The following is a 12785-nucleotide window of genomic DNA, read 5'->3' on the forward strand; positions in this document are numbered from 1 at the left end:
CTGAAGAAGTTCGCTCCTGGTTCAAATTGGAAATAGGTATATGTTCTCCCGGAGAACATCGAGGTGTAAGTCGGCAGGGTCGCTTCTCGGCTACAGCCATGTTTATTTAAATACTAACGTGTATAGTTAATTGTAATAAGAGAATACGAATAGTGAGAGAGTTCAGATGTATACGGGTCAGTGGGTCAACATTTGCTTCAGACTCTGGATGAAGATTATATATTCCTTTATTAATGGGTTTTCTCGATACAGACAATGGGGTGGAATCTCATAACGCAAAGGATCCCATGACGCCAAAGCAAGTACCGGTCCAATTTGTACTGCCAGTAGAGAGCATCCCAAACAAGCAGTCGCAGTCGCACTCATCGATATGCATATGTGCTACTTAACTGTACGAGTACTGTACAGTACATACAGTACCTGTAGTGATTCACATTCAGTCATACAGTGCAGGAGTACTTCCGCTTGTCTCACAGGCTTTGTCCATGTGCCAATGAGTCAGACAGACACTTGTGCATGAGGCAGAGCACACACATGGCTTCGTTCAATCTGCTGATAGGTCGACATTCTGGGATCTGCTCAGGTTGTTCAGATGACCACCTTCTTTTTCACCCCCTCTCCCTGTACCACCAGGACCGTTTCCGAGACCCACGTGACCCTCAAACCGTCGCTCTTGACTTTCCCCAGGCTCTCCACCTTTGCCGGCTCAAAGCTCGGCGTCTGTTTATCCCTGTATCCAATTTTGCCCACGCTGGCATAGAGCAGAATCTCCACCTGTCTCTCCACGACGTTTCTTGACTTGCCAAACTTGACTGATTCAGAGTAGACCCCCTGGGAGGAATGGGAAGAGTTTGCGGAGTTACCGAACAGCGAAGAGAAGGTGCCTCCATGGGTTTCCATCTGCCAAACGACGACACGTGTTTCTCCGTCGAAATCGGGCCCAGGGACGCTATTAGACCCTATTCCCGTGAGTCCAGCAACCATTTTTCCATCCGGAGAAAAGACCAGGCCCCACACCGGAGCAGCATGATTGGAATTGAATTCCTGGGGGTCAAGATAGGCATACTCTGAGCCGATTCTCAAGTCGTAGACAATCAGAGAACAGGTGTCGGTGACCTTAATATCCAGGTCTCTGTTGAGTTCAGACAGAGAAGATCTTCGTCGAGACACATTCTTTTCAATCATCACAGCAGTGGCAGTAGGATAAATAGCCACAGCCAGACGTTGACTGGGCTTATGGAACGTGACAATGTACGGAAATGTCTGTGTGATTTGAGACAGTAGAGCTGTGACCTTGGACTGCAGAGAAACGCCTCTCTGGAGGGTCGAGTGACGCAGCAAGTCCGGATTCAGCATTTTGCAAGCAGTGTGCATCACAAACGGCACAAACATGTCCATGGAGGAGGATTTTCGGGTGTGGCTGAAGAAGCTGGAAAGCACATCGATAGCTGTGATTCGCACAACTAACGGCTTGTCGAGGTTCTCCAGCAGAAACACCAGAGCAGTGATCAACAAAGGAGCGTTGGAACGAGTCACTCTGTTGATGACAGACCAGCAATCAGACGACAAATGGGCATGACGAGCCAAACAGCTAATCACAGCTTCAATATCGACAATGTGATCCAGTCCAGGCTTTAACGAGGGCCACAGCTGATGCAAACAGTCCAGAGAAGACTGCTGGATAAGAACAGAGTCCGTTTCCATGCCATTGCGCACCACCTGACACACGTGACCTGTGTACTCTGGCAATCCAGTCACCCGTGCAATAGCTGTAATGATGTATAGCGAGATACAGGAAGAAGTGGGGTCTGCAGGGTCAAACAGCAGGTTGCTATTGTCACTGTAGATGGAGATAAGCAGCGATTCCTGGTCGTATCGCAAGTCCGAAAAGAAGGCCTGTAGACACTGCTTGGCTGCTCTCTTCAGTCGCGACGAGCTGTGCACTGCTGTATGAGCTAGAGCTGTAGCTGAGGGAGTCAGGAACCCTTTAACAGAGGTCAATGGCTTCAGAGTAGTCAGCTGAAGCCTCTTACCCTCCTGGGCTTCGTAAACTGTGTCAGCCAGGGCTGCAACGATTGGTAGGAACACTGCTGTCAAGTCATGTGACACGGAAAGCAGTCCATTATCATAAACCCATGCTCCACAGGTTGACAATGAGCCAGAAACTGTACTTGAGGGAGGCAAGCCCGCCAGCAACAAATAGAAGGGGTCATCGTCTCCATCTTCAATCTGTGGACTAATTGAAGCCAAAATAGACCGACAAACCTGTACGTAATTCCCACTCTTCAGAAGAGGCTCCAAGTTAACAGCCCAAGAGCCAGCACTCTCAAGGCCGCTGTCTCGTGAGTCGACGAACATCTGGCCATCCTCCCCAGAAGAACACAAGCAATGCAGCTCGATTTCCCAGTTCTCAGCGCTCAGCTTGTCAGAGAACTCTGCGTTGGTCTCCAGGCTCCACAGACGCTTACTGCCATCCAGATACTTGACTCCAAGCACGTTGGGAAGGTTCACGTAGGTGACCAGCTTGGTGATAGCTGCATGGTTGCCTGGAACCATGTACTTGAGCTGGCCCTGGGAGTCGATGATTCCTACTTCAGACGACCCAGAAACAGCAATATAGCTTCTGGGAGGCGCAGCTGCATACGGGACGCCCACTGACACAGCTGCAGCCGCGGCAGAACCTGCAGCTACAAGACTGGCCACTCGGAACTCTTTAGCCAACTCGAACAAGTGGATTATCGGTCCTGTGAAACCTCTGATTGTCTTGCCCGACTCAGAATGAACAATCGAGCCGTTTGAGAGGCCGATAAGGGACGTGGCCGAGTCAATGTGGGTACTAGTGGCGCAGACATCACCGTTTTGATTGAGATTGATGTTTAGAACATCTGCCAAGGGGTGTTCAATCTCTTCCTCCTTTTGTTTCGTCACCTGAATAGCACGCTTCTCTCCAGACCAAGTCAGCGGCCACTGAGACACATTGATACTGTCTGTCAGTGTCTCCCCATTTTCTGTAAACAAACCAACAATCCTGCTTGTTTGGCAGTCATAGAAACAGCAGTCGAGCGTAGATGCACCTTCAGGAGCATCCACAAGCTGGGAATGGCCGTTGGAGACCCAGAAAACGGTGTGTTTCTTGGTCACAAACCCGAAAGACGGCGACTTGGCACTGGGGTCCGTCACAATCACCTGTTTGACGCCCTCCAAGTCGGCAGAAATCTCCTGGTGGATGCCAGGCTCGTCATCTTCTGTTTCCCACTTGACGAGCGTCCATCCATTCTTTTGCACAACCACCCAGTGCGAAGACCCGATTTTTTCCACCAACAGGCCAGGCCCATAGGCCGAGTCTGTCAACCGTGACTCGTACAAAGACACAGGCATGCAAACCCGTGACTCGTGCATATGGTCCACTATAGACCATGCGGAGATGCTTGCATTGCGTTTTCCGACCGTCAGAAAGTCACGATACTGCTGGAAAGGGGCTGCCAGGGGCCATCCCACCGACGAGGGCAATGGTACCAGGATTTGGGCTACCTCTGCTTCCGTGTCGTAGTTTTTCCACTTTTGAAAAAGAATCGTGTTGGAACATCCCCAGACCATGAGATAGTCCCCTGATTGGCTGAATCCGCACACCACAAACGGGGCCGAGATTTTGGTCACGGGAGAAACCCGGTTGTAGGGCTCAAAGATGGCCACCTCCTGGCCTGACGAAATCGCCAAGGTCGGACTTGCGTCCTTCGCAACCCACTCTAGCCATCTCATGTGTTCCACGGCTCCGTCATTGTGAAAGAGCGTCATCTGCCGGGTCCACAAGTCGTCCTGTCGGATGAAAAGACGCACCGACTTGTCCACAAAAGCCACCGCCAAAACCGACCCGTCAGCAGACAGCTCGCACGCCAGAGCATGCGATACCGAGTCCACGCTCACCGTGTTGGCTATGCTCATAGTTGGACGAAAGGGTGTTGTATTGTAGTGTAGTAGTAGTGTGACTTGGGGTGTGAATCTGCGATATCATGCAGCCTAATGCAGGCGTATCGGAAGCGTGAAATATCCGGCCGAAAATCGGAAAAAATGTGGAAAAATAGCAGATAAAATCAGAGTCTCCTGAAAGAGTGTCTACAGTGATGCAGCACTGGAATAAGACTGTAAAAATGGTGGCTGCTCTGCTCTGCTCACGTGATTCCCCTCCTCGTTGGTATCGAAAAAGCAGACCTACACTCATCTCTGAGACTGGTGAAGTCAGTTTACCCAATATACATGCCACCAAACAACTTTTTACACCAAAAGATAGCCCTGAGTCGGGAAAGTATTTCAATGTAAAAATATCAACAAATATCCGTACCAATGAAACGACAAAGTGCCGTCCCGTTTTCCCCATATGGCCCCGAAACCTTCCGTGGTGGTGATATGTTCACGTGACGTAGGATAAAGAAATGTCAACAACTGATGGTGTAGACAAGAAAACAGCTAGTTACATATATTAGTACAGAGCCCCCCGCAGTCGGATAATAATGATACCCATTTTGAGTCATGGGTGCCGATATGGGTCGTTGCTAGTTCAGGGGTCAGTGCCCTTCAAGGTCTTCCTACGAGTACAGTATGTACTGCCTACACTTGTGGCATATCTCCCTTCTGTAAATCGTATAAATATAATAAGTATGTGTCATTGATATAAGTTATGTCCTCTGCTGGTGTTGGTACTCTGGTAGTGTATGCCATCATCTTTTAGGAGGTGTGCTCGGAAACACAAGACTATGTCCTCACATTTCCTCCAGAAGCCGAATCCCCCATAGCCATATCACTCATGGCAAACAACAAATCATCGTCCTCGTCAAACTCTAGACCCGGCAATGGAGCCACCGAGTATCGCTTCTCGCCTCGTCCCCGGTCGTGCTCGGTATAATATCTAGAGCCCACCACGCTTGGAGAAGCTCCTACAAGATCATATCGCTCCAACGCCTTGTAATGAGAGTTATCAAGCTGGTCACGCTCAGAGTACGAATGAGCCTGGGGACGGGCACTGGTCCGCTGCTGCAGCTGATGGTACTCGCTGGTATGCTGGTCCGCCAGCGAAATGGGCTGCATCTGCGTCTCTAGCTTGCGAGGCGATGGAGGCACCGTCACGGGCCGGGGAAGGCTTGAAATCGCCTCCAGGTTCGCCTCGCCGCTCAGTTTGGACCGCACGTACGGAGGACTGGGCTGGTGGTGGTAGATTGATGACGTGATGCTGTCGGCAATACCCGCGTGCGATCCCTTGAGCTGCTGGAACCGCGCCAAAGGATCGCTGCCCTTGCGGGGAGACGGCAGCGAGTACGGGGACCCGGGTTTGATCGAGTCCACCATCTTGACAAAGTCGGACACGTCGGTGGGATCCTCAATGTCGATAAAACCCGATCCAGGTTCCATAAGAGAGGAGCCCGAAGACATGGCCGACTCAGCCGAGCCCACCAGCATTGAGTTTCGACGCCGCGTGCTGCTGATCGAGCCTGAACGGTTCCACTGTCTTGTACCGAACGATGACGAGTACTTGGGCACGGACCCGGAACGTGACGACCCTCCGGACGACGAAATCGCCTGTTCGTACGCCGAAGGCGTGTACCCAGGCGTGGTGACCACCCGTGCGTTATTGGTGGAGGACGTGGACGAGTTTGAGATAGTTCTGCGGGGGATTCGGAGCGCCGCAAGGGAGGAGGATGAGGGGACACGCGCAAAGGGAGGTGTGGAGGGGCTAGCCGAGGTCGCTGCGGGACCAGGCGAGCCCTCTTCACCTCCCCAGCCACCAGAGCCCCCTGAGCCTCCAGATCCGCCGCTAACTCCTCCACTCACTCCGCCAGAGCCTCCAGAGGTGCCAGCAAGACCCCCTCCAGTTGCTCCAACTCCACTAGCGCCACTGCTCCTTCTCCTCTCCATGTAGTCTGTGACAGATGACACAGAGGTGGGAACAATGGCCGCCCCACTCACTCCCACGCCCTGAGAATGCGAATGTCTCCGTGGCAGGCCCGTGATGTAATGCAAGTTGGGGGCCGCCATGGAGGGGTGTTTGACCGGCGGGCTGGGGGGCACCACGGGCTTCTCCTCGTCGATGCGCAGGAACTGTGATGACAGCATGGCCTCCGAGTCGTCCACGGCAAAGTTGCAGTTGACCCGGTAGCTCACGCTGATCTTGAAGACGCCCGAGGGGATTTCCACGGGGTCGAACGAAAAGGTCTGGAGATGCTGGGATTCGGAGCTCCCAGCTATGAGTTTGCTCAAGCCAACCCGCCCACGCGAAGAGATGGGCTGTGAGCCGTTAAGCACCCTGCAGCCGATGCGCAGCGGACTGGTGCTCAGTTTGCTTTTGCTAAGCCGCTTTTGCAGCGTCCACGCTGGCAGCAGCCTACAATAAGTGTACAGAGAGCGGAACAGCAAGATGCACTTTTTGTAGGCCATGGGGAGCTCTGTGGACGACGCTGGGGACGTTGTAGCTCCTCCTGCTTGGGGGTCGGGTCTCTGAATCTCAATGACCCACCGCTCCAGCACCACCTCTGTTTTCCTTCCTCCAAAGCTGGCGTTCCACCGTTTGCCAAAGGCGTCTTCTAGCACCAGCGTCTGGTTGGGCGAAAGATGGCGCATGTCCAGATAGGTCTCCACGACCACGGGAGGCATCTTGTCCATGTTGTAGATGTCGATGGTTCGCCACAGCTTGAGATCTTCACGGTAGGCCTCCAGCTCGTCTGTTTCGAGATTGAACCATTTGTTGAGTTTGTGTTTGTCGCCGCTCTGGCGCTGTTCACGCAGCCGGGGGTTGAGACGCGCCTGCACCACCACCTGGGTGGCCTTGGAGAAAAAGTTTTGCACCACCTGGTTGAGTTTCGACTTGGATGAGTGCGACGACCCGGACGACGTGCCTTGGAACGACATGCTGGTTGTGTCTACGACTTGTGAGTGCTGTTGTGTCTAGCAGCTGTTGTCTGGACACCAGAATGCGTTTGTGGTGTGGTGTGTTGTTTGTGCTGAGCTGTTTGTGGTGTTTGTGGTGTTTGTGGTGAGCTCTTCTGCTGAGCTGTTTGAGCTGTTTGAGCTGTTTGAGCTGTTTGTGCTGTTTGTGTCCGTGTTCGTGTCCGCAGTTGTGCTTGTGTGTGTGTCACCGGTCTGGAGGTGACGCCACAGAAGAGTGTGTCTGGTGTCAGCGGCGTGTGTCGGTCTGTTTGTGTCCGTCTGTTTGTGCCACTCGCAAAGAAGAGAAGAAAAAAACGGCCGGCGGTCTCGTCACAGGGCAGTTGCTCCGAGTGAGTCAATAACCAGAATAATAGTAGGAGGTTTGGCCAGTCAACCTACTTTCAGGCCCACATCAACATGGCCTTGCAGCCCAGACGCACTACGAGGGATTGTCACGTGAACGGAGCCAGTCTCGTGATACTGCCTCCCTGCTACCGCAAACCGCCGCTACTTGCCAAACCCGTCTGCTGACCCGGTACCACTGCCCGCCAACCAGACACAAAACGTGGCCACCGCCCAGCTCGCGCCCGCCCGCGCCGGTAATCAAACCAAACCCTTGCATGAGAAATCACCTCTGATAACGTTAAGATACAACGTCTCTATAAGGGGCAGTATGACAGGAGCTACAGGAGCAGGTGGCGTCGAGTTATTTACCCACATGGCGTATAGACTGGAGCGGGAAAGAGAGAGAGAAAGGGAGACGAAGAAGCATGTGTGACTCATAAACAGTTTGATTGCAGCAGACCCATTTCCCGCCAACAACCCAGTATCCACCCAGTATCCGTCACTGTCGGTATCCACCTACTACAATCTATGTACAGTATGTACGTACAGTACTTGCACTACTTGTAGCACCAGTGACAGACATGACTCATAAGGGAAGGTGGAATGGCGAGATTGAAAGGGGAAATTGCGGGAAATTGGCAGAAAAAGAATGTCCGGGGGGAGTTTCCCTAGCCGAATCTACCAGCGGCGTTTCGAATTTACCAGCGGCGTTTCGAATTTACTAGCGGTTTTTTTTAAAAATATTTATAAAATATTTTTAGGCCCTTTTTCATTATTTTAATGCTTTTTTGCCCCCGATTTTTTTAGCCATATATAAGGTAACCCCTCAAGTCTCCCCCCAAACGCACAGCCTACATTATCTGCTATCAGAGTCTTTATCAGAACATGAGGTGCATTTTAGACTCTGATTACGTCACCGAAAGCCACGGTGTCGTGAGCCGGAAAAAGGACCAAAAAAAGAGACAGAAAAAAGGCAAAGAGGGCGACCATGGGGCCGGTCACGTGACCCAATTCTCCCCCTCCCCCCCTCCGCGTGTCACATGACTTGGACGTCTCTCCGCAATCTCCAAAGACGTATCTTCCTGCCGTCTGATCCGGACACTCCAGTCACAGGATCCCCAGAGTCTATTTTATGCGCATCAGATTAGGTCTGTTTTTAATATCGGGCTTATCGTTGCTGGGAAACGACGGATGCGAGCGCGAGAGCAAACGATACGGCGCACATAGTCCCGGGAAAATGTGCAGACATCGGAGAAGGGCCCATTTTAGAGAGCGGACGATTCCGAAGCGAAAGCAACTCTCGTGGTGGCAATCCGAGTATTATTGAGCGAGATGGAAGCATACAATTAACGAGGCTAGTTGGATTAGTTATAGTTGGGAATTTGTTAAAGGAAAAAGTTACTGGGGGTTCAAATCCAATGTTGCAGAGGTGGTGAAGAAGTAAAAGTTGTATAGAAATGTAGCTGGAAACGAGGACTATGAAAACATGTAATAAATTATCATTCTTGTCATACAAAAATTCCATTCCGTAGCCATAATAGCAAAAAAAATGTCCTCCCTTTTTACTTAACTTTACTTGGAAACATGCATATATGACCAGTCATCATTACCACACTATGGCGACTCTACTTTAACACCCACCTCGCGCTTTTCGACTCTTCTTCCTTCACATCACTCGCCCCAAATCCAACAACACAAACACAACAAAGCGGCGGACGCAATCATGTTCTGTCTCCAATTCGGCGTGGTGTTTGTGTGTGGATGTGGTTAATTGGTGTCACAAGCTGAAGTCAGTTTGAACTGTTCTCGCTTCCTGAGACTACAGATTAAGAGTATGTCGAATACACTTTACTAAGGTGGTATCGGATTCTAGTCATGCCCAGAAGCCTCTAATAGTTTTCAACTGCATCTCACTCGGACAACTCCAATTCGCGGAATATTGGTCTTATCAGAGTGACATTACAGAATCACATTAAATCGTGATAAAAACAACTTGAATCGTGATAGAATCAGTTGAAATGGACTTGAATTGGATAGAAACAATGAATCATCCTTTTGAGCAGGTTCCCTAGCTGAATCATCCTCCTAAAGCATGCTCCTCAGCCCTTCACGTGGACGTTCTAGCCATCATCATCCACAGAGCCCAATCACACCTACTACACCAAACTTGCAATAATCCTTCACTATATATCTTACTAACCAAAGGCCACTTATCTGGCCTGTTCGCTCATTAACAAAGACGCACTTACAACGAGCCCACAAATCCAGCAACCAACTCGGCCACTTCCTCATCACCCGATCTAGCCTTGCACTGCACCACAACTCCTGTTCGCTGCGAGGCGGCCATCTTGATCTGCACAATCACCTTCTCGCCAGTCAGAGTCTTTCCAAACAGCTTCAGAGTATGTGTGGAAGCCGAGGTGACCTCATCAGACGACTCCAGAGGAGTGAGAGACAGCTGTGAAATGAGAAACTGGACAGCTTCCTCCAGACCCTTGTATTCGGACAGAGTGGCAGTGTCAACCGCCTCGGTGTTGGCCAGCTCGTCCCACAGGTGGTCAAACGAGCCGATGAAGCCACCCTCGAGGTAGTCGCCAGCACCCAGCACCAGGTTCTCAATCTGGTACTCGTCCTCGTCGCCGTCCTCAGACACCTCGCCGGTGGTCTTGTTGATGTCATGGAGAGTGAACTTGAGAATGTTCTCAAACGATGCAACAGCAAGATGGTCCTCGGTCTTCTCGAGGGCCACGTAGACGGTGCCGTGAGAATCGGGACCAAGCTCGTCCACAGGAAGAATGAACTCCTCCACCAGCTCCTCGCTGTCGTCCTCAATAGACGCCACCACTGACACGTTGCTGAGCTGTGCGTCGGGAAGCGTGTTGTGCACGTCGTACTGCAGCACCACGTGGCTGGGGAAAATGTGTTTGATGGCAGTCACGACAAACTCAGTCTCGGACTCGGTGAGAGCCACCGCAAGAGAAGACTTGAGAGGAGTGCCAAAGGCTGCCAGATCGGGAATAGCGGCCAGCTCGGCAGCGTACTTCTCGGCACGCTGGATAGCGGCCTCGTGAGAATTGCTCTTGGACGCCAGGTTGGCGGTGGTGGCAGCAGCCGCAGAAGCAGGGGTGGGTCCTCCAGCTCCGCCGTTGACCACAGGGGTGGCCTCGGTGGTCTCTCTGTGTGCCTTGAGAGCAGCCTCTCGGGCCTCCTGGTCGGTGATGAGAGGCACAGAGGACATGTCAAAGGGCGTGTCAAAGTCGGCACCGGACCCAGTCACATACAGAGCCAGCTTGTGCTCCAGAATGGGGAGAGAGAATCGCGACTCGGGCGAAATGTATGCCTTGGCCTGGGCCTGGTCACCAGACTCGAGCAGCTTGAGCGCAATGACAGCTCGGTCTCGCACCTCGTCGGTCTCATCCTCCAGAGATCGCTCCAGCAGCACCTTGACGGACTTCTTGACAGAGGTGTCATCCACCAGCGCGAACTTGGCCAGTGCAGAGACAGCAGCTGCTCGAATGAAAGCGTTTTCAAGCACGATTCGGTTGTAGATGTACCGAATGTACACTGTGGGGTTGGCGGCGGCAGGGCCCTCCTGTCCGAGAGTATGCAAGACGGAAACAACAATCTCGGTGTACTCGCAGTCCTCGATGAACTCGCACAGAATGCCGAGGGCGGTGTCTCTGCAGTCGGGCACGTACCGGATCATGTCAAACAGCGCGGCAACCACGGCAGCCTTGTATTGGGCACTGCCACCATCGTTCCGAAGGGTGTTGCCAAAGAACTGCAGCATGGTAGACTTTTTAGCGTGGAACTTAAGCGCTAGCGACCGGACAGCATCGATGACCACAATTCGGAATTCGTCGGTGATGTCGGACATGAACCCGCTGATCTGGGTGACCAGCTTGTCGACGGAGGCCTCATTGCCGGTCTTGAGCAGCGCCGTGATGGCGTAGGTGGCGATGGACCGGTTAGAGTCGGTGATCAAGGGCTGGATCTCCGCGTTGCACACGGCCACGGCGCCGGGGTTGGTCATCGCGAACCGGTTGAGGATTCGGATGGCTGCAAACCGGGCAATGGTTCGAGGAGACGCCAGGAAGGCCCGCAGCGACTCAATGGCGGAGGCGGCCTCCTTAGGGCTCACGTCTCGGAGGGTGAGCACGGCCTTGGCGGCCTCGAGGGCGACCATGTCGGATTTGTGGCCGAGATATCGTTCCAGGAGGGCCACGAGCTGTTGCCGGTGGGCACCGTCGTTGGCAGCCTTGGCGATGAATCGGATGAGCATGACATTGGCGTTGGGCGACTGCAGGTGGGCCGAGGCGCCGGAGAACTGCTGGATGAGCTTGATGAGGGCCATTCGGTCGTGTGCTCGCAGCTCGTACAGCAGCGACAGGGCGTGGTAGGGGGCCAGCACGGCGGGGCCGGGGCGTAGTTGGGCAGGGGTCACCCGCCGGGAAGTTCTTCTGCGACGTGACCGCCTCCTGGACCTCGGCGGCCCATCGGCGAATGGTGTCCTTGGCGATGGGGAGCAGGTGGTAGGCCGACACGAGGGCGGCCGACGACACGGAGGTGTGACGGTCGACAATGGCCGTTTTCATCAGCCGCTCAATGCCCTGCACAAACGAGCCGTCAATGACCCGCGCCAGTGCTCGGATGGCATTGGGTTTGTAGATCAGGTCCGACGAGCCCTGCACGTCTCGGGTGATGGACGAGGTGACCATAATCACGTCGTTGTTGGACAGAGGCACCAGCTCCTTGATGGCCAGATACACAATCTGCCGCAGCGACGGGTCCTTATGGGGGAACAGCTTGGACACGGCGATGAACAGACCCGTGGCCTCAAACTCACTGAAGGTCTCGCCGATGGTGAGCAGGTGGATCAGCTTGGCCAGCAGCTTTCGGCACTTTCGCGCGTTGATGGGCGACTCGGCAAACGCCCGCTGACACTCCTGGTACACGGTCATCTTGTCCAGCGCGCCCGACTCAATGTCGTCGTTTTTCTTGTAGCTGAGCGCTGACATTGTGGGGAGTGGTGTAGGATGACAATGTATGTGTGCTGTGTGTCGGTGTAACAACTGTATCTGACGTGTTTCTTTCGTTAGGGTTAGGGTAGGATAGGTGGAATGGATGGGAGGAGTGGTGCCGGAGCTGTGGGTCGAAAAAGGGCACTTTTTTGGACGGCAAAATAAATTGGGCAAGGAAAAGAAATATGAAATCGCTATAATATGTGTTTAACCCATTTTTTTCTGCTTTTTACACCCAGCGAGCGCCTTTTCTGAGCCCTCTGATCTGGCTCTATGTACAAGTACAGTACATCCGACGTGCGGTTATACGGTTATACAGGTAGAAGTTGAAATAGACCCTGAAAAAGTGAAAAAAATGGGGAAAAATGTGGGAAAAATTACATTAAATATAACACAACATTGTCTTTGAAAGTAATAATTTTGCGGATTTCTATCTCCCCAGAATTACCATTTAAACCGATCCTCCATCGCGCCAAAACACCCTAATTTATTGTACGGCGTAAA

At 52.6% G+C, this 12785-nt stretch overlaps 6 protein-coding genes across 6 annotated transcripts; 3 read left to right on the forward strand and 3 right to left on the reverse strand.

Annotated features, from left to right (window-relative positions):
- Positions 1–588: 588 nt before the first annotated feature.
- YALI1_F04818g (uncharacterized protein) lies at positions 589–3942 on the reverse strand (the record flags this gene model as incomplete). Its single annotated transcript, XM_504946.3, has 1 exon — positions 589–3942. One exon carries the CDS (start codon positions 3940–3942, stop codon positions 589–591), a length of 3354 nt encoding a protein of 1117 aa, XP_504946.3.
- Positions 3943–4749: 807 nt separating this feature from the next.
- On the reverse strand, positions 4750–6897 carry YALI1_F04848g (uncharacterized protein; the record flags this gene model as incomplete). The annotated part of the gene is made up of 1 exon (XM_504947.3): positions 4750–6897. One exon carries the CDS (start codon positions 6895–6897, stop codon positions 4750–4752), a length of 2148 nt encoding a protein of 715 aa, XP_504947.1.
- Positions 6898–6959: 62 nt separating this feature from the next.
- YALI1_F04849g (uncharacterized protein) lies at positions 6960–7277 on the forward strand (the record flags this gene model as incomplete). Its single annotated transcript, XM_068283233.1, has 2 exons — positions 6960–7021; positions 7067–7277. 2 exons carry the CDS (start codon positions 6960–6962, stop codon positions 7275–7277), a joined length of 273 nt encoding a protein of 90 aa, XP_068139334.1.
- A 311-nt stretch (positions 7278–7588) lies between these two features.
- Positions 7589–7985, forward strand: YALI1_F04855g (uncharacterized protein; the record flags this gene model as incomplete). The annotated part of the gene is made up of 2 exons (XM_068283234.1): positions 7589–7687; positions 7743–7985. The coding sequence occupies 2 exons, from the start codon at positions 7589–7591 to the stop codon at positions 7983–7985; spliced, it is 342 nt and encodes a 113-aa protein (XP_068139335.1).
- A 160-nt stretch (positions 7986–8145) lies between these two features.
- YALI1_F04860g (uncharacterized protein) lies at positions 8146–8408 on the forward strand (the record flags this gene model as incomplete). The annotated part of the gene is made up of 2 exons (XM_068283235.1): positions 8146–8172; positions 8223–8408. 2 exons carry the CDS (start codon positions 8146–8148, stop codon positions 8406–8408), a joined length of 213 nt encoding a protein of 70 aa, XP_068139336.1.
- Positions 8409–9505: 1097 nt separating this feature from the next.
- YALI1_F04895g (uncharacterized protein) lies at positions 9506–12278 on the reverse strand (the record flags this gene model as incomplete). Its single annotated transcript, XM_068283236.1, has 2 exons — positions 9506–11625; positions 11672–12278. The coding sequence occupies 2 exons, from the start codon at positions 12276–12278 to the stop codon at positions 9506–9508; spliced, it is 2727 nt and encodes a 908-aa protein (XP_068139337.1).
- Positions 12279–12785: the final 507 nt, after the last annotated feature.

This window comes from Yarrowia lipolytica, chromosome 1F (assembly GCF_001761485.1).
Source record: "Yarrowia lipolytica chromosome 1F, complete sequence".
In the NCBI taxonomy this organism is placed as follows: Eukaryota; Fungi; Ascomycota; class Dipodascomycetes; order Dipodascales; genus Yarrowia; species Yarrowia lipolytica.